General features: G+C 45.1%; 1 protein-coding gene across 1 annotated transcript in view; it reads left to right on the plus strand.

The window, feature by feature from the left end:
- LOC138733835 (ubiquitin-conjugating enzyme E2 R2-like) overlaps positions 1 to 25296 on the plus strand; it is a 48691-nt gene extending 23395 nt beyond the window's left edge. Inside the window, exons 2-5 of the mRNA XM_069881350.1 lie at positions 9805 to 9891; positions 13837 to 13934; positions 20943 to 21077; positions 24328 to 25296. Of these exons, the coding sequence (XP_069737451.1) occupies positions 9805 to 9891; positions 13837 to 13934; positions 20943 to 21077; positions 24328 to 24547 (540 nt within the window). The 3' untranslated portion in view covers positions 24548 to 25296. The remainder of the gene's footprint in view (positions 1 to 9804; positions 9892 to 13836; positions 13935 to 20942; positions 21078 to 24327) is intronic.
- Positions 25297 to 25988: the final 692 nt, after the last annotated feature.

The raw sequence follows: 25988 nt of genomic DNA on the forward strand, positions 1-25988 counted from the left end.
CTAGCTGAGCTGTCCAAGCAAGTTAGGTGGGCATATGTTCCAGAAAGGTTCGGAGAGATCCAATTTGGTTCGGTTTGGCCCAATTCACTGCCCCACGTTGGGCACCAAGAAACTCAATTTAGCCCCAGCCAGTTTTGGCAGCTAAAACTGAGCAGTTGGGCTCCCACTTCTTCCCTCCCCCACCCAGGGAAAAGGAAATGAGAGGAAAAGACTTGCAGGTTGGAAACTAAACTAAAACAGCTTTAATAAAATAGTAATAATAATAATAATTAAGAAAATAAGACCTTGTCTATCTGTTTGACCCTGATCCCAAATCCAGAATCCTTTTCCTGGATCCAGCTCTGACCTGCTGCTGATCCCTTCCCCAACTTGCTCTGCAGCATTTGTGGTGACATAGTCATCAAGGGATGGTGTGTGGTTGCGGTTGCATATATCTGTATTTATTTTCTTATTTTATTATTTTCTCACCTGTCCTGTCTGCACTCCACCAGCTCAAGGATGGCCATGGTTGCTATAGGAATAAGTATAAGCATTGACCTTTCTGCATACCAGTACCCTGTGTTATCACTGCTAGAGAGAAACACTGTCTGAAAACATGCAGTTAGCTTTTAGAAAATGAAATTACTTAGAGGAGACTTAGCTGAAATTAGAAAACTGATTATTCTACTTTAGGTCAAACCACAGCAAGCCCAAGTTGACTCTAAGCTTTTTGGTTGGTTGTTATTTTAAAAAAAACACCTGGAACTGACTTTGTATGTAGTGGTCCAGTGTTAGTTTCAGCATCTGATTCTTCTTTTTCTGCTTTCAGACAGTGATACTTACTGTTGTTATAAATGACTACATTGCCAGGCCAATTCAGCAGCGAAGTATTTTATTATCCGGGGTTGGGGAGCTGGGTGATACAGCGCTGGGTGCGTGGAGAGCTCCTGCTCTACCAACACGCACACTAAACCACGCTTGCCACACCTTTTTATACATTTGTTCTCATGCATATTCATTTAGCTCCATGAATATTACAATCACCTTCGAGAATGTTCCTTCCCCATTAGTGCACCCGGCCCCTCCCGGACCGCCCAGGAACTCTCAAGAGCTCCTCCCCGAGGCTCCACAAACACAGACCCCCCCCATCCCAACACACCAGTCTGCACAATCCAATACAGCTAAACCCTGCACAGATGTTAAACCGCGAATTTTGTCAAACGCTTAAAATTTAAGATAAACATTCACAACTTCACAATTGCCATTTCCTGTCATGCTGAGACAAATCTCCTTAATATCCATTCTCACACTGTCAATGATGCCCTTTTGGGAAGAGGTTTACTGAAAATATTGCAGAGTAACTTGAGCTGCAAACAATCTGGTACTCAAATTAGGCTAATCTCTTCATAATGTGAGTGAAGGACCATATTTTGAAACTGGTCTCCTTATGTCAACAGCATTGACTGCCTCCTGCAAATTTTAAGGGCAAGGTATGTGTTACTGCTTGTGTAATGTCCAGTACAATGAGGCTGTGACTTGTTAGGTGCTCTCAAATCTGCAAAGTCAATCCAGTGTACAAATCCAATAAGGAGTTTGTGGCTACTAATGAGCTGCTAAAATTATGGTTAATGTACAACCTGTGGTATGCAAATATAAGTAAATTAGAGCACTTCTGAAAATCTAGCATACTTCGAAAGGGTGGTGATGGGTGATTTTTCTGCTGTAACTAGGCTGTATAAGAGTTGGTTTCTGGTGAGTGTTTGCTTCTTCTACTCTCTCAAAAAGTTAAACATGGGATGTTAATGACTTGCAGATGTGCTGCTGGATTGAATGCACCCTTAGCAAGTTTGCAGATGACACTAAGCTTGGTGGAAGTGTTGATCTGCTGGAGGGTAGGGAGGCTCTACAGAGGGATCTGAACAGGGTGGACCGCTGGGCTGAGACCAATGGCATGAGGTTTAACAAGGCCAAATGCCGGGTCCTGCACTTGGGACACAACAACCCCATGCAGCGCTACAGGCTTGGGGAAGAGTGGCTAGAAAACTGCCTGGCAGAGAAGGACCTGGAAGTGTTGGTCGACAGCCAACTGAACATGAGCCAGCAGTGTGCCCAGGTGGCCAAAAAGGCCAACAGCATCTTCACCTGTATCAGAAACGGCGCAGCCAGCAGGATCAGGGAAGTGATTCTGCCCCTGTACTCAGCACTAGTGAAACCACACCTTTAATCCTGTGTTAAGTTCTGGGCCCCTCACTAGAAGAAATACATTGAGGTCCTGGAGCATGTCCAGAGAAGAGGTGAAGGGGCTGGAGAATGAGTCTTATGAGGAGCAGCTGAGGAAACTGGGGTGGTTTAGCCTGGAGAAAAGGAGGCTGAGGGGAGACCTTATCACTGTCTACAACTTCCTAAAAGGAGGTTGTAGGGAAGCTGATGTTGGACTCTTCTCCCAAGTAATAGGTGATAGGACAAGAGGGAATGGCCTTAAGCTGCATCAGGGGAAGTTTAGATTGCACATTAGGAAAAATTTCTTCACCGAAAGGGTTATCAAGCACTAGCACAGGCTGCCCAGGGAGGTGGTTGAGTCACCATCCCTGGAGGTATTTAAAAAAGACGGGTAGATGAAGTGCTTAGGGATATGATTTAGTAGTAGACAGGTACAGTTCCTGAGTCCAGCTCCCTCCTAGCCGTGGACCCATCCCCTTGTGTCTGCTCTATTGTATTTGTGGTGACATATAGTCATCGAGGAGTGGGCTGGGGGGTGCAATCTCATATATTTGTATATATTTTATTAATTTTTAATTATTTTTATTATTATTATTGTTGTTGTTATCATTATTATTATTTCATTAAAGCTGTGGTTTTAGTTTCCGACCCACAAGTTCCCTTTCTCCTTTCAGTGCTTGTATCAGAAGTATAAAGAGTACCTTTAAATATCTGTGCTGTACTGCAGAGGAATCAACCTGCTTTGCACTCTTTTGCTGGCACTTTCAGGAGATATTTCAGCAAACTGAGGATTCTGGCTTTATCTGGATGTCATATTAGTCATTGTCATGGCAACTAGTTGGAACATAGGTAGAAATATCAATGCTAGCTTTCGGTTCAGTGTTGTATTTTCTCTTTATATACCCATCTGGCCTGAAAGATGTCTCTTTAAGCATCTGTGTATTAATGATCATCAAGAACAACCATTTTGTAGATGGTTTTTGTCTAGCCATGTTTAATTAGCTTTTTAAATGGAGCGTGGTTGTTATATCAGGGAGGTGACTTCTTGGTAATCTGCAGGAGAAGAGGACTGTAAGTGAAGGAATGTCTTCTTCAGTAACTGTTTCCTTGGAACCTCACTGGGAGTGTAAGGTCTATATGGTACCTAACACAAGGCAACTCAAGATTTGGTTCACACGATAGTAGTACTTTGGAGCCACTGAAGGCCCAAGCAGTTGAGTATCTTGTCCTTGTGACTACAGCAGTGGTGCTGCCTGATATGGTTATTTTAACCAGACATTTAGCATAAAAGCTAGTCTTCTGCCTAGTGTAATGCAGCTGTTACATGTATATTTGCAGGAGATGGTACTGTATCAGATTTGGGCTGGCGGCTGCTGCTTTTGCCCCCCAGCCCAGGCAAGAGTACTTTTTAGTGCAAGAAGTAGCAGCTTAATACTGTGCAGGCCTCAGTGATCTGCCTGTGTCTTGATTTTTTCATTTCATTAAATGAATTAAGTATACCATTTGACCTGGACTCCCTTTCCTTAGTAGGCCAAAGCTCAAATGGAGACTCTAGCACTTTAATAATATTGTGAAAATTAAGGGGGGGGAGGGTGTCTTGTTTTGAAAACCTGAATCTGAAATCTGAGCTAGAATTCGTCTTTAATTCTTATCCCTTGCAGTACAGTTTACTGACAACCAAGTCATTGCTGCTCATGAGTAAAGCTACATTGATTGTAATGCTGTGAGCTCCAAATCATCTAAAGCACAAGGCAAGGGTGAGGAAGTTAAGAATGACAGAATGCTGAATACCTCTTGAATTTGGCTCCTCACTAGCAAAAAAAAACACCAAAATCTGTTACTGTAGAAACAGTAGCCTTAGGAGCAAGGATGGGTATGTATCAACTTATCTGTTTGAAGCAGACTATGATAATGGAGCTGACAGGTGCATCATTATGCAATAATGTGAAAATATGTTTTTGTGTCTCAAATGTAGGCTTCTCGTTAGTGAATATCTGCTGACAGAGTGTTGGTTCCTACAGTGAACTGGAGGATGCTGGGCCAGGAGGCAGTTTGCATAGGTGTGTCAGATCTCACTGGCTCATACAGGACTATACACTTGCACACTGGGGCTATGCATAATACAACTGTATCAGTATAGGATTATAAATCTAGATTAATACAATGCTGATTGTGTCTCAACACTAGAAGACGATGCTGCTGTGTTTAGCTCTCTGGTTGCAAGTGGTACAGCCCAACAGACTTGGTTGCTACTACTGTTACCTGCATCTGCCTAGATTTACTGCTTGTGGCCAACTCCAAACAGGTGGGTTCACAATCAATAATGCAGTGGCTGGCCGAAAAATAAGTAGCAGAGCTGCATAAGTGCTTAGTTGTCTTCTGTGTGGCAGCCACTGTAGATAAGATTTTGACTGCAATTCCTAGGTGCTGCCATTCAGTTGCTAGAAGCCTATATCCCTTGTTTAAATAAAGGCTCATAAGCCAACTTGAGAAGTCTTGTTAGAAGAACTGCTGCCTGCTGTATCGAGAAAGGCGGAGTTGTGTAACAGTGCAGCACAGTGCTATGGTTTACACTTAGAATGCTATAAATATTCATTTTCCCTGCTGCTTATGAAAGAGGTGACTGCATCAAGACCTGCTCAGTGTTTTTAGCAGAACATGTGACTGACTGACCCTCTAGGCGAGATTTCCTTTTGCATCCAGCCCAGCTTGCATACTAAGAGAATCCAGGCAGTTAGTCATTCACTGACTCATTAATGGTGATTGTTTAAAGAATTGTCAAAAAATAGTTACAGAAGGCTGAAGGAAAGGGTGTTTGCATATCAAGCTAGCTTGGCCATCTTTTAACTCAGCAGTTGCAAATGGTATGGCTTGCTTCACCAAACAATACGGCAATCTGCTAAGTTTTGATAAGTATGCAAACGGAGAATGAATAAGAGAGTTCATAGAAACTGTGAAGCTTGATGCAAAATGCTGTGAAACTAGGATATGCTTTGGTAGTCATCACTTGAATTTGAGCAAAATAAGCTAGAGAAATGACCAGGTTAAGTCTGAAGTGTGTCATACTCTCTCATGCTCTACTATTCCATAGATGTGCCTGTATGTAAATCTGTTTCAAGAAAGTAAATTATTTACCCAGGTCATGAAAGCTCAAAATGTGAGATGGAACAGGATGCTGAAGATGTCATAGGCTAGTGCAGTTCTTAATAAGAGACAATCTTCTGGACCCTGAAGCAAGTGGAAGCAGGTGCTCAGACTGTCGACCCTGTACACACTTAACACGAAAACTTTCACACATGCTGCCAGAGATGCCAGTAATGTAATATGATACTTTGAATAAGCACCCTCAAATATTCCTGCCACTGCTCCAGCAGAACTCTATTTTTGCAAATAGAAAGAGTTGGAAAACTGCTTCTTCTAAAGTGGTCACAAACCATTTCTAGAACAGGTACACTTGTGTTTGAGCTTTACCAGTTCAAGTGCCAACATCCTCAGCTATACCTGCAGTAGGACTATTTCAAGTGCCAGCTTCTCCAGAGGAGAAGCAGAGATCTAAGAGGAGATGTATGATTTGAAGTAAACTTTAGGTGCAGTATCTTTGTCTCCTTCAGCAAGTATCACACACTATAGGGAGACTTCAGTTTCAAATATTTGGAGTTATTCTTCCTATTTTGTCCAAAGGGAGAAGTCAATGTTTTTGTACAGATAGAAATAAGAACAGTCATCTGTTTCTGCTTGGAAAATAGTCACACAGACTAGCCTCTGTGCATAACACACACCCAGTGAGCCTTTATTCAAGCCATACAACTCATGTGCAGTCTGTGGGCAACCAGAAGGCATCAGACCCAAGAGCACAATCTCAGCACTAGGCCTTCAGTGAGGGCAGAAGTCTCCTCATATCTGGCCTGTCACAATCTCTAACATATTCAATCTTTTTTTTTTTTTTCCCTTAAAATCAGACCTGATCTTGGAGTGAAGGTTGAACTGGGGGCAGAATCAAGTAATATTTCAGCATGGGAATTCCTGGGAAATTACAGAAACTTCAGTATGCTGTCAGCTTTCTTGTATGGGAATCTGCAATTGCTTTAGTGCTTGGCTCCTGTGGTCAAAGCTCAGTAAAGCTGTTGGGCTAGCAGCTTGCCATATGGAGGAGGACCAGGTAGTTCTGGTTGGTGTTAGGACTTATATAGCTGCTGGTAGTTGCCTTTTCTGTGATGATGTGGCAGACAAATGAAAAAACTGAGTGGAAAATGGAAAGGTTATAGAAGAAATACTTGGATGCCTCAGGATGCCGCTATTTCCAACTTGGTATCTACTGCTGAATGCTACATCTCTTGCAGTTGTTGCAATGATGGTGCCTTCTGTAGCTTGTGTAAAGTCAAACTGACAATAAAAGCAATGCAAGTGAAGCTGCCAGTTGTTAGCCTAATGTAAATGAGTGCTTCTGTAATCTGCTCCTTCATCTGAGCTCTGAGGGCACTGACCTGTGGTTTTGGGGAAAAAAATGTCCAAGTGTCACAGCTGTATCTTAAGGGTTTATACTAAGGAGTTCAGAAGTCTAGCCCTGTCTGGAAATGTTCTCGCTTTGCCAGCCTGGGACATAGAACTGAGGCAGGAAAAACCTCCGTCAAACCATGGGCACTGCAGTGTTGACCTCTGCACAGCTGGAGACAGGCACCTGTGGCTCCTGTGCTGGTGGGGCCATGCTTGGTTGTGTGACTTGAAGGGGACAGGAACAGACGACAACAGCTTCAGGAGTGTGCAGGTGGCCTGTGGCCAAGGGAAATTTCTTATTTGGTTTCCAGCCTGTCCCTAGCAAGCTCTCCAAATGAGAGTGTTAACAGCTGTCCTGTCTGAAGCTGGCTCAAGAACACTGACAGTGAGTGGTGTTTCTAGCCAGAGCCAAAGTGGTTGTTGCATGGTTCAGACTGATTGGCACAATTAGCTGGGCAATACCATGGACTGTCCTTACGATAAAAGCCACTGCAAGAAAGGAGTATCTTCTCTAACTGCTGAACTGCTCAGGATCCTAAACACAGCTGACTTGTGCAGGCTAACTCAGTTTCTAAATGAGTAGCAGCTGCCATGAGCAGTTATCATCATGAAAGCTAAAACCTCCAGACTAAATTTCTAGGGGAAAGGGAGACAATATTTAAAAAAAAAACCAAAACAACCACCTAGTTTGGTGGCTTTGGGCTCTGAAATGAGGTCTGTAGAGGCTTCACTTGCTTTATGCTCCAATACAGCATCTCTATGTGCTAAATCCTTACAGGCTAGTTAGAAATGGCTTATCAGCAAGTAATGTGATGCTGATTTCTGCAAACATGAGACTGGTCATAGGCAAGATTGAGTCTCGGCTGTCTCCATATGAGAAGAAAATGTTTTTCTAATTTCTCTCCAGTTGTACTTTCTGATGCTAGAGCTCAAGAGGCATCCTTCATGTGGCAAAACACCAGCTTTATTTAATTCCATAATGATTATTATTGCAGGCAGGCAGATAGCCCCTTTCTATTAAAGAGCTGTGGCTGCAAAACAGGATTTAGAAGTTTGAAACAGTCTTTCAGGATCTACAGCTTCTTCATGAGTCTGCATCACATACAGAGACCATAACTGGTGCTCTAGGCTCATCCTAAGTAGTGGTCTTCTTGAGACTAAACCCTCAGGGGTTCAATTTGAATGCAGAGGGATTTTACTGAGAAGAATGAGATCTGTTCCCTCAGCTCCTTGATGACTTATGTGGGATATAAACAAGATAATTTTGGTATGCTACTGGCAGTGTGGGTTTTTTTCTGTCATCTAGAAACTATACCTGTGTAGAAGATGCAGATTCTTCCAAGAAATCTTGTAGCTAGCTCAACCCTGAGTTTTGTTGTCTCTTGCAATTTTAATCTCAGTCCTTGGACCGTTTTGTGTCTTTAGATCTCACTAAACTGCATATAAGCACAGGAATGGGCTTTCTTGGGAAAACCCCAGTGGTCTGGAGGGATCTGCAGCTACATGATGCAAGTACTTGAGCTGAAGTGAATCTGCTCTGCCCTGGGTAAATCTCTGCTCCCAGCGCAGGGTGGCATGTTAAAGAGCCAGGCATGTCCTTGCTGTAGCAGCTGCTCTCTTCTGCCGTGGTGTGGCGATAACAGGCACTTGCTTGTTCTTGGATCAATGCCATTCGTGTAACTGACCTTAAACTGGGGGCTAGGATTGTTTAAGCGGATTATAAATCTTTTGGTTGTGAGCATGCCATTGGCAAATGACCGTGAAGTGAGGACTTGGTGCTGCTGTAAGATCCCCATATACAGTTAGTATCACAAGGGGACACGTGCAGAACATAAAGCCATGTGAGCTGTTGAATTTGTTTCATAAAGGTGAACAGAAAGCTTTCTTTTCTTGGTTACCTGGCCCCATAAAGTTTGGATTGCAAAGCAAAGGCATATGGCAATCTATAAGTAAAACTGTAGCCAGGTACTTAATCGCTCAGTAATCCAATTTGGTTGCTTGCTTGCTTGCTTCTGTTTCTGGAAATAAAACTTCCCATAGTTTGTCCTGTTGAACAGGGTCAGCACCCTGTGTCCAAGCAGCATGGTTAGATGCTTAAGTGAAGGGAGTGATCTGGGATTCTGCTCTCACCATGTGCATTGTGCTTTTGGGATCTCTTCTTGCATTCTCAGTTACACATGAGCCCAGCTGTGGTGCAGAGGCTGGGAGACATTTCTCTGGAGATACAGTGCTAGACTGGTGGTGGGACTTCCTTGGCAGGTTGAGCAGTGCTAAGGGAAGGGTTTTCTTTCCACAGCGTAGCAAGCAAGTTCCCCTTTCAGAAGGGGGGGAGTGGTTTTGGCACTTAATCAGTCCAGATTCAGCCCTCTTTCCTACTGGCTGGCTTTTCTGACTGCTGTGAATGGTAGGGAAGCGCAGAGAAGTTAATATCCAGTGCTGGGATCTCTGCAGTCTTCCTGCAACTGACTCAGCTCTGAAAATCTTGCTCCACAGCTGGCTGCTGACCTCAGAGGCACTGGAAAGTAATGCTGTCATCGCATATCAATATTTTGTTTAATAAATCAGTGCAATTTAATGAACTGACACAGATGGTGTTCAGACTTGGGAAATGCTTGTAGTGGCAAGAAATATAGTATTAGGAACACAAGTAGATGGATCAGCTTAACACTCTCACAAAAATGGCAAAAACCTCAAAATATTTGCACTGGCAAATGTAAAACAGCTCTATTCACCTTAGCAAACATTTTTAGCCTGCTTCTGAACCCAGAAAAGACAGAAATAATATCTTGAGTTACAGCTTTTCAAATCTATTTTACCCTGTTTAACAACAGTTGTTGCTTCTTGAATTAGGATGTGGTAGATGCCATTTGGCTTGTTTTCTGAGGATTACCAGCCCAGGTCATTCCTGGTGTTTAGGTTTTTCTTGTTCAGTTAGTGTTTTGCTCATAAGAAATTGTGTAGAGTTATGCTTTGGGGCCACATGGACATGTATATAAAAGTAACAATTTAATGACCTTAATTAAAATTGGTGGTTTTTTCCTAATTTTTCACTGTTGCTTGTTGATCTTTTTTGTTCTATTTGATAACTAAAATATTTTGCTTTTTTTCCAGGCTCACATTAAATTTCCTATTGACTATCCATATTCACCACCTACCTTCAGATTCCTGACCAAAATGTGGCACCCCAACATTTATGAGGTAAGGTCTACTTTAAAGAACTTTCTCAGACATGTGAGAAGGCTTTCTACTTCCTTAAACTTCTGGAAGTATCAAAGGTACTAAATGTCTCTAGCCATAACCGAGGAGGTTAGCTGTTGGTGTTAAATGTCAGCTTCATGGCTGAACAGTTAAATCTAAATGTTGTAGGAAATGCTATTCTTGTAGGCAGGGATGGAGCCGTTCTCATATCTGCAAGTTCAGCAGGCAGCACCAGCTGAAGTGCCATGCCATGAGTGTTGGCAACTTTAGGGGATTCTTAGATCAAGGCTGGCGTATGGGGTCTTAACCTACTGTGGTACTTGGGCAACTAGTCATTGTACACAGTTCAAGTACACTTTAATTTGAGTATATCATACAAAATCTTCTGCTGAGACAAGAAATAATGGAAACCAGTCTTCTGCAGCAGCCTACAAATGAAGGGGGTTTGAACTTGGGGTGCTCTGACTGCAGAAAGAACTGGAGCTGGGCTGTTGTCCAGCTTCAGGAGGAGTCATGCACAGCCCAGTCACCCTGGGACCAGAGTGAACAGATACCTAGACAGTTTGAAGTGGCCCTTTGTTCACTGTGTGTATGGGTCACATTCAGAGGGTAATGCTGTGTGCTGTCAAGTCCATAATTGGGTCATGGTACAACTACATAGCATGTCCAGAAGGGGAATTGTTTTATATTGATTCAAAAGCAATTGATTCAAAAGTACCAAATTTCATAAAGCTGTATTTTTAAAGCTGAAAGCCTGTTTTGGCTTAAAACCTGACTTTTAGTGGAGGCTAGTCAAATTCTCGCTAAACTTTTGGATATCCTAGACAAGTGTCAGCCTGCTAGGACTACTGGTTGAATAATTTGAGGAGCTGAAGGCCTTTCAGAATGTTCCTGTTGGTGCAGCTCTGTCACTTTATCACAGGTCTTCCTATGAGAGGTTCCGCAGGCTTCCTTTGGTCCCACTTCAAAGCAGGAATGTCACTTGCTGTGAAAAAATGATGGCTTCAGTTGATGCCTTGAGTTTAGAAGGCCCTTTTCTAACAAGTTGTTGCTCCTCAACGTCCAGCCTGGAATGAGCATGCTTCAAGTGTCATGGTGAAAACCTACATTGATGGCTTAGTAATAAATGGCCAAAAGCCTCTCCAAACTTCAGTGCAAAATAGGATAGTAATCGCCTTTAATTACTGGATGCTTAGGAGGATTACCCTAAGCCCAGGGACATCCTGAAATCAATCATCTGACAGACTTGAGTTTTGGACTCTGCACAAAATCTTGCATGTAGCCAAGGATGGTGTTTCTCTTTAAGACTCTATTTCAGTTACACGGGAGTTTGATCTAAAAATAAAGAGAACTTTGAGACCTGCAGATTATTGCAGATCCATACCGTGGGTGTTGATTCTGAATCCAGAAATTCTCCTGCAGGTGGTGAGTAGGAAATGGTTACTGAAATGGTATGTACAAAACGAGTCTTGGAAAAGACCTCTCCCAGTCCTGGTGGGAAAGATGAAAAACTTGTTCTAGAAACAACTGAAGGTAGGAGGAGAAACTAACCCAAAACTTGATGGGTGTATTTTGGGGGTACTCTTCAAATACTCCAGCTTGCAGCTTTGTGTTCATAGTATTTTTTAGAGCTGAGACTAGACATTAGGAAGAATTTCTTCACCATGAGAGTGGTGAGACACTGGAACAGGTGCCAAGTGAAGTTGTGGATGCCCCATCCCTGGAGGTGTTTAAGGCCAGGTTGGATGGGGCCTTGGGTAACCTGATCTAGTGGGATGTCCCTGCCCATGGCAGGGGGGTTGGAACTAGATGATCTTTAAGGTCCCTTCCAACCCTAACTATTCTATGATTCTATGAATCTGAAGCAGCTTTCAGGCCGTTTTGGAAATGACATTTAAGCAGCGAAGATAAGGCACTTGAATTACTCCAAATAAAACTGAGAATAAATCAGCAAAGGACTTGAGGTTTGAGGGTTTGTCAGGAAGAGGGAGGAGGGGACCAAACAAAAAAACCCCAACTCCTTTCAGTGTAAAGAAGATGAAAGTAGCAGTGTACAGAATCTGCTGGTTGGACCAGATAGAGAAGTTGGGGCTGACATTCCAGATCTCAACCAATGAGACTTGAGTAACTTTGGCGGTTTCCTCATTTCCAGTTTACTTGGGTCGTCTAGTTGAATTTTGGTAAAACTGCATTCACTTGTTTATTTTTGACATAACAATTCTCAGTCCTAATAGAAGTATAGGCTATATCCCATTGGCAGATGAATAACCCACCCTCCTTGTTTATATCTTTCAAAAGCATATGTAGGGAAAGGCTCTCCTCTTGACTATGCTGATCCCTAAAACCTTGTGCTGATCTCATCAGGCTCCATGACACCTTTACCCTTCCAGACTCTGTAATGCAGTGCTGCCCTGCTTGAATTACCAAACATGTAACACTGATTGTTGCAAGACAGAAACTTCTCACATCCTTGCTTCCCTTTATATTGTCATATTGCCAAATACCTGTTCGCCCGTATGCTGCTGATCTGATCACTTGAGGAACTTCCCCCAAGTCCTGTGATATTTTCTGCTGGCCACCAGCACTGCATTCTCCCAGGAGATGTTTGAAGGAAAAACTGGATAAACTCATGGAAATTATTAATAAAACCAGAATAGCCTGTGAACATAATCTAACATTAGTAAGGTTAACTTCACCTTAAAATGATATTAAAAATATTTCTATGTTGCACAAGCCTGTTGGAGTCCTAAAAAGGAAACTGCCTTGTTATGGCAAACTGTTCAAGCAAACAAGTTCATGCTTGGTTATTCAGCAGCTCCTGCTTCAAAATGACGAGAGCTTGCTAGATTAGCATACTTGGCAGGGTTAGTGAGCTGCTGAAATCTGGATACTGATCACAAGCCTCCAATGTCAAAGCAGGATCTCGTTTGGCTATAAAACAAATGTCATTGTTTATCAAGGCAAGTTGAAATATTTGGGAGGACCTTCAAGTGAGCTGCTGCTATCTGTAGCTGTGATTGCTGTCTCAGGCTCAAAGGCATGGATGCTGTTGCTGTGAGCAGCACTGCTTTGTGTTCTGGCTCCTGTGTGTCGAGCAGTGTTGGAGGATGTAGCAGAGACCAGGTGCATGGGGTTGCCAGCCTGCAGTCTCAAACAGAACTGATCTGCAGCTTCTCTCTTGTTCCCGTCATCAACTTGTACTTTGGGTCAGGGTAACAAGGAACAACATGAATGCTGCCTGTCAGCTGAGGCTGTATCACCTGAAGGTGTGGGGCTGCCTCTGGGAACTCGTAAGTCATCTGAGGCAGCAAGCCAGGAGGACCTGCGGAGGCCAACGCCAGCTGGCTGGTCTCGAGCCCCTCCTTGCATCTTCACCCCATCCTGTGGTAAGGCATTAGGGCTCATCAGTCTGTGGAGAATATCAGCTGTGGTGAATACTGCCACAGCACTCCTACAAAGTAATTGTCTTGGAGTGCTGTTGCTGATGTAGAATTGGTTTTACAGGCTGGTTAAAGTGTTTATAAATGGTAGGCATTAGGGAGCTTTAAATCTATATTCAGGCTATAACACTGCTGAGTAAAATGCATATTGAGGATCATGTAGCTGTATGGCTTCTATATGCTGCCAAAATATTCTTCCTCTTGCATGCTGGAAGAGACTCACTGAAGGCTTCACTGGAAATACATCCTGCTTTGAAACATCAAGTGAAAAACATCTGTGTCCTGGGAGAGTGGCATAACCCTGCCCTGCACTATCTGTTCAGCCTCCTTGTGTCCCAGGAGAATCATTGTTTTGATACCTGAGCTAGAAGAGAGTGCTTAAGCCTTTGATTCAAAAATTCCTGCAGCTGATTCAAAAATTCCTGCAGCTAACATAACTCCACCACTCTGACTATCAAACCTCTGCATCAAGCCAGGCTATTCTCAACTTTTGTTTGTCTTGCAGAATGGAGATGTATGTATTTCAATTCTTCACCCACCTGTAGATGACCCACAAAGTGGAGAGCTGCCATCTGAGAGGTGGAACCCTACCCAAAATGTCAGGTAACTGTGAATCTGATATACAACAGTGACCTCAAAGGCCCTGTTGTCTCTCTCCAAGGCTAAGGCCTATGCTGGGAAAGATTTGGAAGGGAATTTAAGACTTTGTGGGCTTTCAGGCTTGAATTGGGTGGGAACCCGACTTACCAAGCTATCTGAAGATACTGTGTCCCCTGGTGCTGGGCTAACAATGTGGACACTTCTGTCCTGTTCACGGGGTTTCATGCTTTTAAAGCAAATTATCTTAAATGTTCTACCCTTTCTCAGTCCATGTTATCTTACACTTAGTTTTTTCAAACTCCTCCAAGATACCACTAGTGGAAAAGAACATTTTTGATTATTCGGGCCCAGTAGAAGTAACTTTGTGCATAATCCTAACCTACTGTTTGCCTTCCACTATTTGTCTCCTATCTTGCAGCATGGTATCTTGAGCAGTTAGCCAGGTAGTTTTCTTCCTCCTAAAAAAACTGAAGGATCACTAAGTACCAGAGGAATTCAAGGCTAATCTGTCCATTTTTTTAATGGTCAGCTGAATTTCATTCTCATTACAAGACACTGCCAATAAATAACAGATAAAATTCATATCAAGTAGTAGCTCAGTGATGTGTGCAGCAGGAGTAGTGGGTGATGTAGTGGAAAAACCTTGAAGTGAGATATTTCCTGTTCTAACTTCTTATTTGGATAATGAATCAGATTAAAGTTAAAATAATTGCCTCTAGATTTTTAGTATATAATATGGGAATCATGCTTGCTTTCAAAGTGATTTATTAGTTGTTGATTGCCCAACTTGAAATATCAGTTGATAAACCCAGCTGGGGATTTCAGCACACCTGAGGGAATGCAGTGAAAAGGGTTGTCTGATAGTTTGACTCTGCTTTCATCTAACTTGGCTTTGTGAAATTCATTTGAAAAGAGCCTTTGTCAAAGTAAAGATCTAGCAAGGGGGACTTATTGGATTCTTGACCATTGGAATAGGATTGTAACACCCACACTCTGCAAAGTGCTGAACTAGAGCTAACATGGCAGGAGACTAGGAACTGTAGCAGTTAACAAATTATAACAACTGTTCCTCCTGGAGCATGCTACTTCGAGGTTAAAAAGGCTCAAGAGAAGTGGTGCATCCTTAACTGTTAGCCTGCTGGCACTTAGACCAATGGGTGATGTTGGCAATAGAAACGTGTCCTGCTGGGCTCTCATCTGGCTTTGCAAGGCTCCAGAGTGACAGATAGGAGGCAGCAGGGCTGAAGGTGCTTGTTGTAGTGAGTTGCATGTGTAACCTAGGGCTTTTCCTCAGCTGCTGAATTTTGTAAATCCTACTGAGTATTGACAGTTTACTACAAACAACTGTGGTTGAAGTGTCTGAAGGGGGGGATGTCATTCTTCCACTTTGAGAGCATCTGTGCTTCCACCACTTATGGCGTCAAGCATGCTCATTAATTTTTTTAAACAGTCAATATGGACTTTCCTATCACTCAGAGCCAGATAAGGCAGGTATAAGTAAATATGGCAAACATCCAGCAAGATGTGAAGGAATGCAGCTGTGATTTGTGTGGCAGAGAACACTGCTTTTCACAGAATCACAGAATAACCAGGTTGGAAGAGACCCACCGGATCATCGAGTCCAACCATTCCTATCAAACACTAAACCATGCCCCTTAGCACCTCGTCCACCCGGGCCTTAAACACCTCCAGGGAAGGTGAATCAACCCCCTCCCTGGGCAGCCTGTTCCAGTGCCCAATGACCCTTTCTGTGAAGAATTTTTTCCTAATGTCCAGCCTAAACCTCCCCAGGCGGAAATTGAGGCCATTCCCTCTTGTCCTGTCCCCTGTCACTTGGGAGAAGAAGCCAGCTCCCTCCTCTCTACAACCTCCTTTCAGGTAGTTATAGAGAGCAATGAGGTCTCCCCTCAGCCTCCTCTTCTCCAGGCTAAACAACCCCAGCTCTCTCAGCTGTTCCTCATAAGACCTGTTCTCCAGCCCCCTCACCAGCTTGGTTGCTCTTCTCTGGACTCGCTCCAGAGCCTCAACATCTTTCTTGTGGTGAGGTGCCCAGAAGTGAACACAGTATTCGAGGAGCGGTCTCACCAGTGCCGAGTACAGAGGGAGAATAACCTCCCTGGACCTGCTGGTCACACCGTTTCTGATACAAGCCAAGATGCCATTGGCCTTCTTGGCCACCTGGGCACACTGCTGGCTCATGTTCAGTCAGCTGTCAACCAACACCCCCAGGTCCCTCTCCTCCAGGCAGCTTTCTAGACAGACTTCTCCTAGTCTGTAGCACTGCATAGGGTTGTTGTGCCCCAAGTGCAGGACCTGGCATTTGGCCTTGTTAAACCTCATGCCACTGGTCTCTGCCCAGCAGTCCAGCCTGTTCAGATCCCTTTGCAGAGCCTCCCTACCCTCCAGCAGATCGACACTTCCACCCAGCTTAGTGTCATCCGCAAACTTGCTAAGGGTGCACTCAATGCCTTCGTCCAGGTCATTGATAAAGACATTGAACAGGGCTGGACCCAGCACTGAGACCTGGGGAACCCCACTTGTCACTGGCCTCCAGCTGGATTTCACACCATTTCCCACCACTCTCTGGGCCCGGCCATCCAACCAGTTTTCCACCCAGGAGAGTGTGCGCCTTTCCAGGCCAGTGGCTGACAGTTTCTCAAGCAGAACGCTGTGAGAAACTGTGTCAAAGGCTTTACTGAAGTCCAGGAAGACCACATCCACAGCCTTTCCCTCGTCCAGCAGCCGAGTCACTTGGTCATAGAAGGCAATCAGGTTAGTTTGGCAAGACCTGCCTTTTGTGAACCCATGTTGACTGGGCCTGATCACCTGGTTCTCTTGCATGTGCTTCATGATAGCACTCAAGATCACCTGCTCCATGACTTTCCCTGGCACTGAGGTCAGACTGACAGGCCTGTAGTTCCCTGGGTCCTCCCTGCGGCCCTTTTTGTAGATGGGCACAACATCAGCCAGCCTCCAGTCCAGTGGGACTTCCCCAGTCTTCCAGGACTGTTGGAAGATGATGGAAAGGGGTTTGGCCAGCACATCCGCCAGCTCCTTCAATACCCTAGGGTGAATCCCATCCAGCCCCATAGACTTGTGGGTGTCTAGTCGGGCTAGCAAGGCTCTGACCACCTCCTCTTGGATCACGGGAGCCTCATTATGCTCCTCTAGCTCCTGGGTTTGTACACAGACGGAACGACCCTCCTTACAACTAAAGACTGAGGCAAAGAAGGCATTAAGTACCTCAGCCTTTTCCTCATCCCCTGTCACTGTTGTTCCTTCTGCATCCAATAGGGACTGTATGGTCTCCCTAGTCCGCCTTTTATTATTTATATATTTGTAGAAAGATTTTTTGTTATCTTTCACAGACTTGGCCAATCTGATTTCTAGCTGAGCCTTAGCCCTCCTGATTTTTTCCCTACACAATCTCACTTCCCTCCTGTAGTCCTCCCAAGAGGCCTGTCCCCTCTTCCAGAGCCCATAAACATTTCTCTTCCTCTTGATATCACTCAAGATCTCTCCATTCAACCAAGCTGGCTTTCTCCCCTGCCGGCTTTTTTTCCGGAACATGGGGATGGCTTTCTCCTGAGCTGCTAGGATTTCCTTTTTGAAGAGCTCCCAGCCCTCCTGGGCTCCCTTGCCCTTGAGTACTGTCTCCCATGAGACTTCGCCAACCAGCCTTCTGAAGAGATCAAAGTCTGCCCTCTGGAAATTTAATGCTACTGTCCTACTAACCACCCTCTTCACTTCACCTAGAACAGAAAACCCTATCATCTCATGATCACTTTGTCCTAGGCGTCCACCTACTGCCACATCCCCCACAAGGCCTTCTCTGTTCACAAACAGCAGGTCCAGGAGGGCACCCTCCCTTGTTGGTTCATTCACCAGCTGTGCAAGGAAGTTGTCTTCCACGCACTCCAGGAACCTCCTAGACTGCTTCCTTTCTGCTCTGTTGTACTTCCAGCAGATATCAGGCAGATTGAAGTCTCCCACAAGAACAAGAGGCATTGATCTAGAGATTAACCCCAGCTGTTTATAGAAGAGCTCATCAGCTGCTCTTGCATTCTTGCATTTCTTGCATTCTGAGTCCCAGAAAGCTGAAGAAGTGATGACAGGGCTTAGGGGTTGAGGCTCTTTTGATCATTTTAGTTGCCCTTTCTCCATATCTCCCCTGGCCTCACTCAGTCTTCTGAGATGCACAGGCCAGAACTGAGCACAGTATTTAAGATCTTGGTACATCTGTATCTTGTAAACATAGGTGATGCATCATCTCACTATTGCTTTGTTTCCTAAAGATGCCTGGTTTTGTTGGCTTTTTTTTTTTTGGCTGCTTTAGTGCATTGAGCTGGTTGCAGAAACTGCCTAGATCTAACATTACTTTCAGTACAGCCTAAGCCAGACCTCTTGCTTTATATTGGAGAACAATAATGTGCTAGGACAAATTTATATCTACCTCTAAAGGTGGCTCTGAGAGGCTACAGTGTAGATACTAGCTGGAATTAAAAAAAAAACCAAACTTTTCAACACAGTAAATAACAGGATATGCTGGTTGGGAGCCCCAGACAAGCTACGTAATAGAATAGTTCAGTTGGAAGGGTCCTACAACAGTCATCTTAGTCCAACTGCCTGACCACTTCAGGGCTGACCAAAAGTTAAAACATGTTATTAAGGGCATTGTCCAAATGCCTCTTAAACACTGACAGGGGCATTGACCACCTCTCTAAGAAGCCTGTTCCAGTGTTTGACCACCCACTTGGTAAAGAAATGCTTCCTAATGTCCAGTTTAAACCTTCCCTGGCACAGCTTTGAATCATTCCCATGCATCCTATCACTGGATACCAGAGGTAATGTCTGATTTGAGTGAAATTCATCTGTGTCTGAGCCTTATGAAAGAAAAAGGCATTTAACAGGTCTGATACCTTGAGTCTCTGCTGGCTTCTCTCCTTTACTGATAAAGGGATGCAGAGGGACTCACTCCTAAAGACAACACCACCATAAACACTTAGAGCTAAGTGACTGGCAACTGACAATCCAACTGTTCCCCAGAATAGGGTGGGGGGTGTAAGAAAGCAGGACTGAAATCCCCACTTGTCATGCAAAAAGCTTGCATGAAACAACATGCTAGACCAACCTCACCCAAGGCAGAAACAAATCCCTGACAATATTGCAGAAGGTCAGGCTGTATCCAGTCTGGTGTAGTTCATATCCGATGCTAAGGATGTTTGCAGTCACATGTGGTTCAACTTCTTTTTGTGGTTTTGGTCCTGTCAGATCCCATGTGCTGAGTCCCCTTTTTGTTAGTGTACTTTGTTCACTTTCTTATCCATATCAGGAAGGTTGGAGTTAGAGCAGACTGTCCAGCTCTTAAGGTATTGGCAGTGATGGAGCTGATCTGATGTACTGTTTGGGAATGGGGAGTTCAGAGAGCCTCACCTCTAATAGACAGTTGACTTGGTGTATTTAAGTAGCTTTGCAGTGACTTTGGAGTCTGGGGCACCACAGTGGAAATCTGCTTCTCACTTTGTTGATGGAATTGTGGTAGAGCAGATGCTAAATCCAGACACGAGTTCCTGTCCTCAACCTTCCCTAGACTGCAATGATGCTGGAGCTGACATGCTGGCTTTACAGTCTGTTTGTTGAGAACCAAAGGCTTTTAAATTAATTCTTGTGATGAAGTAGAAGACTATTTCTCTTCTGCCCATCATTCCAGTCTGACTAGACAGTTTTTTCTAGAGCTGCTGTTCTCTTTTCCTCCTGAATTATATAATTTGAAGAATAAACTGTAGAAGTCTCTCCTGATAGCTATGCTGAACAGTCTGTTCAGGCACAAGGGTTTAGTTTCAAAAGTTTTCAAGAAACTCAGCATCCAAATGACCAAGCATTTCCTGGAATTGTATCCCAGCAGTATGATCTGGTAGATGTGTTCAGTACACACTGCTCTGAATGTGCCTCTAAATCATCGCAAGTACAGCTGGGGCTGTAGTCTCCTTTTATTCAAGTCTGCAAAGCAGTTGCTATGTACTGCTGTATTTCAAGGCTTATTCCTTGTTTCTTGTTTTTCCTTTCCATTTAAATTGAAAGGTGTTGTCAGCAGGACCACCTTGGACACATGAAACTATTGCAGTTGTAGCTACAGCCAGGTGTTTGGATGTGTAGACCTGCCTGATGTGACTTGCTGTTGACTTTTGTGCTGGTTGTGGCACTGTGTGAGCAGTGAAGGGATGAATCTTTGAAGTGCAAAGGGTTGTAGGAAATGCAAGAGAAGGGTCTGGGTGAGAGAGGTGGTGTTTGTTCTGGTAAATGCCAACAGAGTGGAGCAGCTAGCAGTTCTGTATGCTGCTAGAAATCCAGGAAGGCACTCTGCCGGGGGTTACATGTTTGGTTCATGCTGGATTTGCTTAGTACCAGTAGCTGAATCCTGCTGGACCCTTGGTGGCTTGCCTGGGTATTGAAAAACATCTGCCTTGTCTTCACCTTGCTGTGCCAGTGTACTGTTCAAGCAGCCTTAGCTGTGCATGAGCTGAGGAGGGGAGAGACCCAGCCATAGCTCTAACCTTCTCACAGACAGTGGGGCAGGGAAGGCAATGCAGCCTCATCTCATGGTCTTGGGTCATGGTGGTCCCCCTGCCTATGCAGGGGGCAGGTTTCTGATGGAACACCAAATATCACCAGGAGCAGTTCACCAAGCTGGTTTCCATTCTGCACCATACATGAGTGGTGTGGACAAGCTGAGTTTGGGTCTGATCTGAGCTTTAGCTGCATCCCTTCACAAGCATGGCACAGATACGATGATCTGTAGTCAGACTAGGTCCTTGAGGACCTTGTATTGTCATCTTCCCTATGCTGATGGCTGGGGCCTGAAGTTCATAAATATCTGCTATCACTTCAACTGTTATCCTTAGCTTGAGTTTTGACTTTAAACAAGTTTCTGATGCATCATGTAAAGTTGTCAGCATCCAGAATCCATGAATATGTTAGCTCTGACTCTGCTGTTGTGGTTACCTTTTTCAGGACTATCTTACTGAGTGTAATCTCTTTGCTTAATGAGCCCAACACATTCTCTCCTGCCAATGTGGATGCCTCAGTCATGTTCAGGAAATGGAGGGACAGTAAAGGAAAAGACAAGGAATATGCTGAAATCATAAGGTAGGTTTTGCCTTGTGTGATGCTGTACGACCAGCTTCTTGCTGTGGTTGCTGCTTTAGAAATTAATTTTATAGTTTTATTCCAAGTCCACACTTCTGGTCCCTCTAGGTTTTTCAGCACACAGGAGCAGTGCAAACTTCTGGAGCAGGAAGACCAGGCTGATCTGTCTTTAAATTGATCTTTTTTTCAGACTACTCTGGGATGATGCTCTGCAAAACCTACTGGCTGCTAGTAAATTCCAGCTAAAGTCCCCACTTGCCTTTGAGTGCTGCCTGTGTTGCTCGAGATGTGATTCAGACTGACTGCATTCTACTAATTCTGTGCTTAATGCTCTCATGAATCATAAGTTTGTCCCTTCAATTTAGAGGAACATCAGTGGGATTTAGCAAGTGTTTGCAAAGCTGGGTTTGATTAACTGGAAGCACTGTTCAGTCTTGATCATCATTCAGCCAAACATCAGCTCTCCTGACTTAGCTGCTGGGAGGGTGGGTCTGGCAGATGGGGTGTTAAGCCATGCTGCTGCCAGCATGCAGCCCTGCTCACACTGCTGTGTCCTCCTCAAGCTCTTCAGGCGGGATAGGAAGGGTAGGAAAGGAGGCGGGGTAGCCCTCTTTGTAAGGCAGGACTTGGACTCCGTTGAGATGGATTGTGGCGATCAGGAGGTTGAGTGCCTGTGGGTTAAAATCAGAGGAGCCCATAAGAAGGTAGATTTTGTGATGGGAGTCTGTTACAGACCACCCAGCCAAGGAGAAGCAGCTGATGAGCTCTTCTATAAACAGCTGGGGTTAATCTCTAGATCAATGCCTCTTGTTCTTGTGGGAGACTTCAATCTGCCTGATATCTGCTGGAAGTACAATAGAGCAGAAAGGAAGCAGTCTAGGAGGTTCCTGGAGTGTGTGGAAGACAACTTCCTTGCACAGCTGGTGAATGAACCAACAAGGGAGGGTGTCCTCCTGGACCTGCTGTTTGTGAACAGAGAAGGCCTTGTGGGGGATGTGGCAGTAGGTGGACGCCTAGGACAAAGTGATCGTGAGATGATAAGGTTTTCTGTTCTAGGTGAAGTGAAGAGGGTGGTTAGTAGGACAGTAGCATTAAATTTCCAGAGGGCAGACTTTGAACTCTTCAGAAGGCTGGTTGGCGAAGTCTCATGGGAGACAGTACTCAAGGGCAAGGGAGCCCAGGAGGGCAGGGAGCTCTTCAAAAAGGAAATCCTAGCAGCTCAGGAGAAAGCCATCCCCATGTTCCGGAAAAAAAGCCGGCAGGGGAGAAAGCCAGCTTGGTTGAATGGAGAGATCTTGAGTGATATCAAAAAGAAGAGAAATGTTTATGGGCTCTGGAAGAGGGGACAGGCCTCTTGGGAGGACTACAGGAGGGAAGTGAGATTGTGTAGGGAAAAAATCAGGAGGGCTAAGGCTCAGCTAGAAATCAGATTGGCCAAGTCTGTGAAAGATAACAAAAAATCTTTCTACAAATATATAAATAATAAAAGGAGGACTAGGGAGACCATACAGTCCCTATTGGATGCAGAAGGAACAACAGTGACAGGGGATGAGGACAAGGCTGAGGTACTTAATGCCTTCTTTGCCTCAGTCTTTAGTTGTAAGGAGGGTCGTTCCGTCTGTGTACAAACCCAGGAGCTAGAGGAGCATAATGAGGCTCCCGTGATCCAAGAGGAGGTGGTCAGAGCCTTGCTAGCCCGACTGGACACTCACAAGTCTATGGGGCTGGATGGGATTCACCCTAGGGTATTGAAGGAGCTGGCGGATGTGCTGGCCAAACCCCTTTCCATCATCTTCCAGCAGTCCTGGAAGACTGGGGAAGTCCCACTGGACTGGAGGCTGGCTGATGTTGTGCCCATCTACAAGAAGGGTTGCAGGGAGGACCCAGGAAACTACAGGCCTGTCAGTCTGACCTCATTGCCAGGGAAAGTCATGGAGCAGGTGATCTTGAGTGCTATCATGAAGCACATGCAAGAGAACCAGGTGATCAGGCCCAGTCAACATGGGTTCACAAAAGGCAGGTCTTGCCAGACTGACCTGATTGCCTTCTATGACCAAGTGACTCGGCTGCTGGACGAGGGAAAGGCTGTGGATGTGGTCTTCCTGGACTTCAGTAAAGCCTTTGACACAGTTTCTCACAGTGTTCTGCTTGAGAAACTGTCACCTCTGGCCTGGACAGGCGCACACTCTCCTGGGTGGAAAACTGGTTGGATGGCCGGGCCCAGAGAGTGGTGGGAAATGGTGTGAAATCCAGCTGGAGGCCAGTGACAAGTGGGGTTCCCCAGGTCTCAGTGCTGGGTCCAGCCCTGTTCAATGTCTTTATCAATGACCTGGATGAAGGCATTGAGTGCACCCTTAGCAAGTTTGCGGACGACACTAAGCTGGGTGGAAGTGTCGATCTGCTGGAGGGTAGGGAGGCTCTGCAAAGGGATCTGAACAGGCTGGACCGCTGGGCTGAGTCCAATGGCATGAGGTTTAACAAGGCCAAATGCTGGGTCCTGCACTTGGGGCACAACAACCCTATGCAGTGCTACAGACTAGGAGAAGTCTGTCTAGAAAGCTGCCTGGAGGAGAGGGACCTGGGGGTGTTGGTTGACAGCCGACTGAACATGAGCCAGCAGTGTGCCCAGGTGGCCAAGAAGGCCAATGGCATCTTGGCTTGTATCAGAAACGGCGTGACCAGCAGGTCCAGGGAGGTTATTCTCCCTCTGTACTCAGCACTGGTGAGACCGCTCCTCGAATACTGTGTTCACTTCTGGGCCCCTCACCACAAGACGATGTTGAGGCTCTGGAGCGAGTCCAGAGAAGGGCAACGAAGCTGGTGAGGGGGCTGGAGAACAGGCCTTATGAGGAACAGCTGAGAGAGCTGGGGTTGTTTAGCCTGGAGAAGAGGAGGCTGAGGGGAGACCTCATTGCTCTCTACAACTACCTGAAAGGAGATTGTAGAGAGGAGGGTGCTGGCCTCTTCTCCCAAGTGACAGGGGACAGGACAAGAGGGAATGGCCTCAAGCTCCGCCAGGGGAGGTTTAGGCTGGACATTAGGAAAAAATTCTTCACAGAAAGGGTCATTGGGCACTGGAACAGGCTGCCCAGGGAGGGGGTTGTTTCACCTTCCCTGGAGGGGTTTAAGGGACGGGTGGATGAGGTGCTAAGCGGCATGGTTTAGTGTTTGATAGGAATGGTTGGACTCGATGATCCGGTGGGTCTCTTCCAACCTGGTGATTCTATGATTCTATGATTCCTCCCCACAGGAAACAAGTGTTAGCTACCAAAGTCGAGGCAGAGAAGGATGGCGTGAAGGTCCCCACTACGCTGGCAGAATACTGCATCAAAACTAAAGTGCCTTCCAGTGACAACAGTTCAGATTTGCTTTATGACGACTTATATGATGATGACATTGATGATGAAGATGAGGAGGAGGAGGATGCCGACTGTTATGATGATGATGATTCTGGCAATGAGGAGTCGTGACCTGTTCCCTCTGTGCCCCTGTAACTGCCCTGCCAACTCAGGCCAGAAAGGAGCAGCAGTAATCTAGCAGAAGTCCAGCAAAAAAGGAGGGATTGGTTGAATATGTCAAAAAACCTGTCTCTCCTGCTGTCTCCTGTTGTATGGATCTGTTTGCTCCTTTTTTTTATGGACCTCTTAGAAACCCTCCACAGAATGTCTGAATTCTTGCATTCTTAACTCTTTCATCACTGTATTATGATTTCTTTTAAAAAACAAACTCCCCTTTTCACTTCTACAAAAATGCTCACAGCAAAACAGGTTTGCTTGCATTTAGATTCTTGAATTAAATAGTCTTACATTGAGATGTTTAATGTGTTTAAAGCTGGAACAAACCTATCGGAAGCTGGGTTTTCAGGAGCTCAAGTGCTGCATTTACTGGGAAGAAAAACAAATCCACACAAATCAAATTGCCAAGGTTTTGCTGCTCCATTTGCAATAATAGCATGTGTACATTCATTTAGCCTTGTGGTGGTGGCTTTTCCTTTATAAGGTGTGGGACAAAGAGTGTAAAGCTACTGTGTGTTGAGCTTGATGGGATGTTACTGAAAGGTACAGTATTCCTTTTTAGCCTGCTCAAGTTATAAGTTCTTGTTTAAGTTCTGCTCAAGAAATAGCTGGCACCTGGAGGCCCAGAGGGCACAATCAGCTTCATCCCTGAAAAGCCTTGCGATATGAACCCTAAATTAAACACTCAATATTTTGCATCTGTACAGCTGAGCCCTGGATTGCTATTTATTTTTTAATATTTTTTTTTGCACTAGGTTAGGGTTGAAAAAGTTCAGTTTAGCCGTGCTGCTGAGATCTACTGCCAGCTGCCCCACTACATAGTGAGGAGAACAGATCTGCATCCTGCTGCCCAGTGGGCCAGCATTCATCCTGAACTTGGTTTTGGCAGTAGGAGAGCCTTCTGCTCCAGTATTCAATAGCAGCCCTTGCTTCCTGCAAAGACCAATGCTGGCCTGAGCCTTCTTTCTGTTGCTTATGTAGATCATGTGTTGGTGAATGCAGCTCTGCAGGGCCAGCAGAAGTCAAAGCTTCCCTTGCTGTCTGCCTGGGGTGGCCAGTCTGTCCCTGTGCCTGCAGTGGTGACTAGGGCTGGGGCATGGGGCAGAGGGATATGTGTGTGCTGGGCTCTCCCCTTCCTGGCTGGGGCATGAGTGTGCAGCCCCACAGGTGAGGAGTACACAGTGCTTTCAGGCTGAAAGAGGGTGGTTTGACAGGCTATTTAGCAGCATACTTCAGCCTCCTGCATGTGTTTTGGAAGCTCTTGGCAGAGCTTGGGGTCTTCCCTTGCGGGCAGGGGCGATCTTGCATGCTTGTCTCTGCAGAACCTTCTTCCTTGGTCCCTCAGCACCCTCACCCCATTTCAGTGTGCTGCTCGTTTGCCTGTGATGCCTTGTTT

Source organism: Phaenicophaeus curvirostris, assembly GCF_032191515.1.
Source record: "Phaenicophaeus curvirostris isolate KB17595 chromosome W unlocalized genomic scaffold, BPBGC_Pcur_1.0 scaffold_35, whole genome shotgun sequence".
In the NCBI taxonomy this organism is placed as follows: Eukaryota; Metazoa; Chordata; class Aves; order Cuculiformes; family Cuculidae; genus Phaenicophaeus; species Phaenicophaeus curvirostris.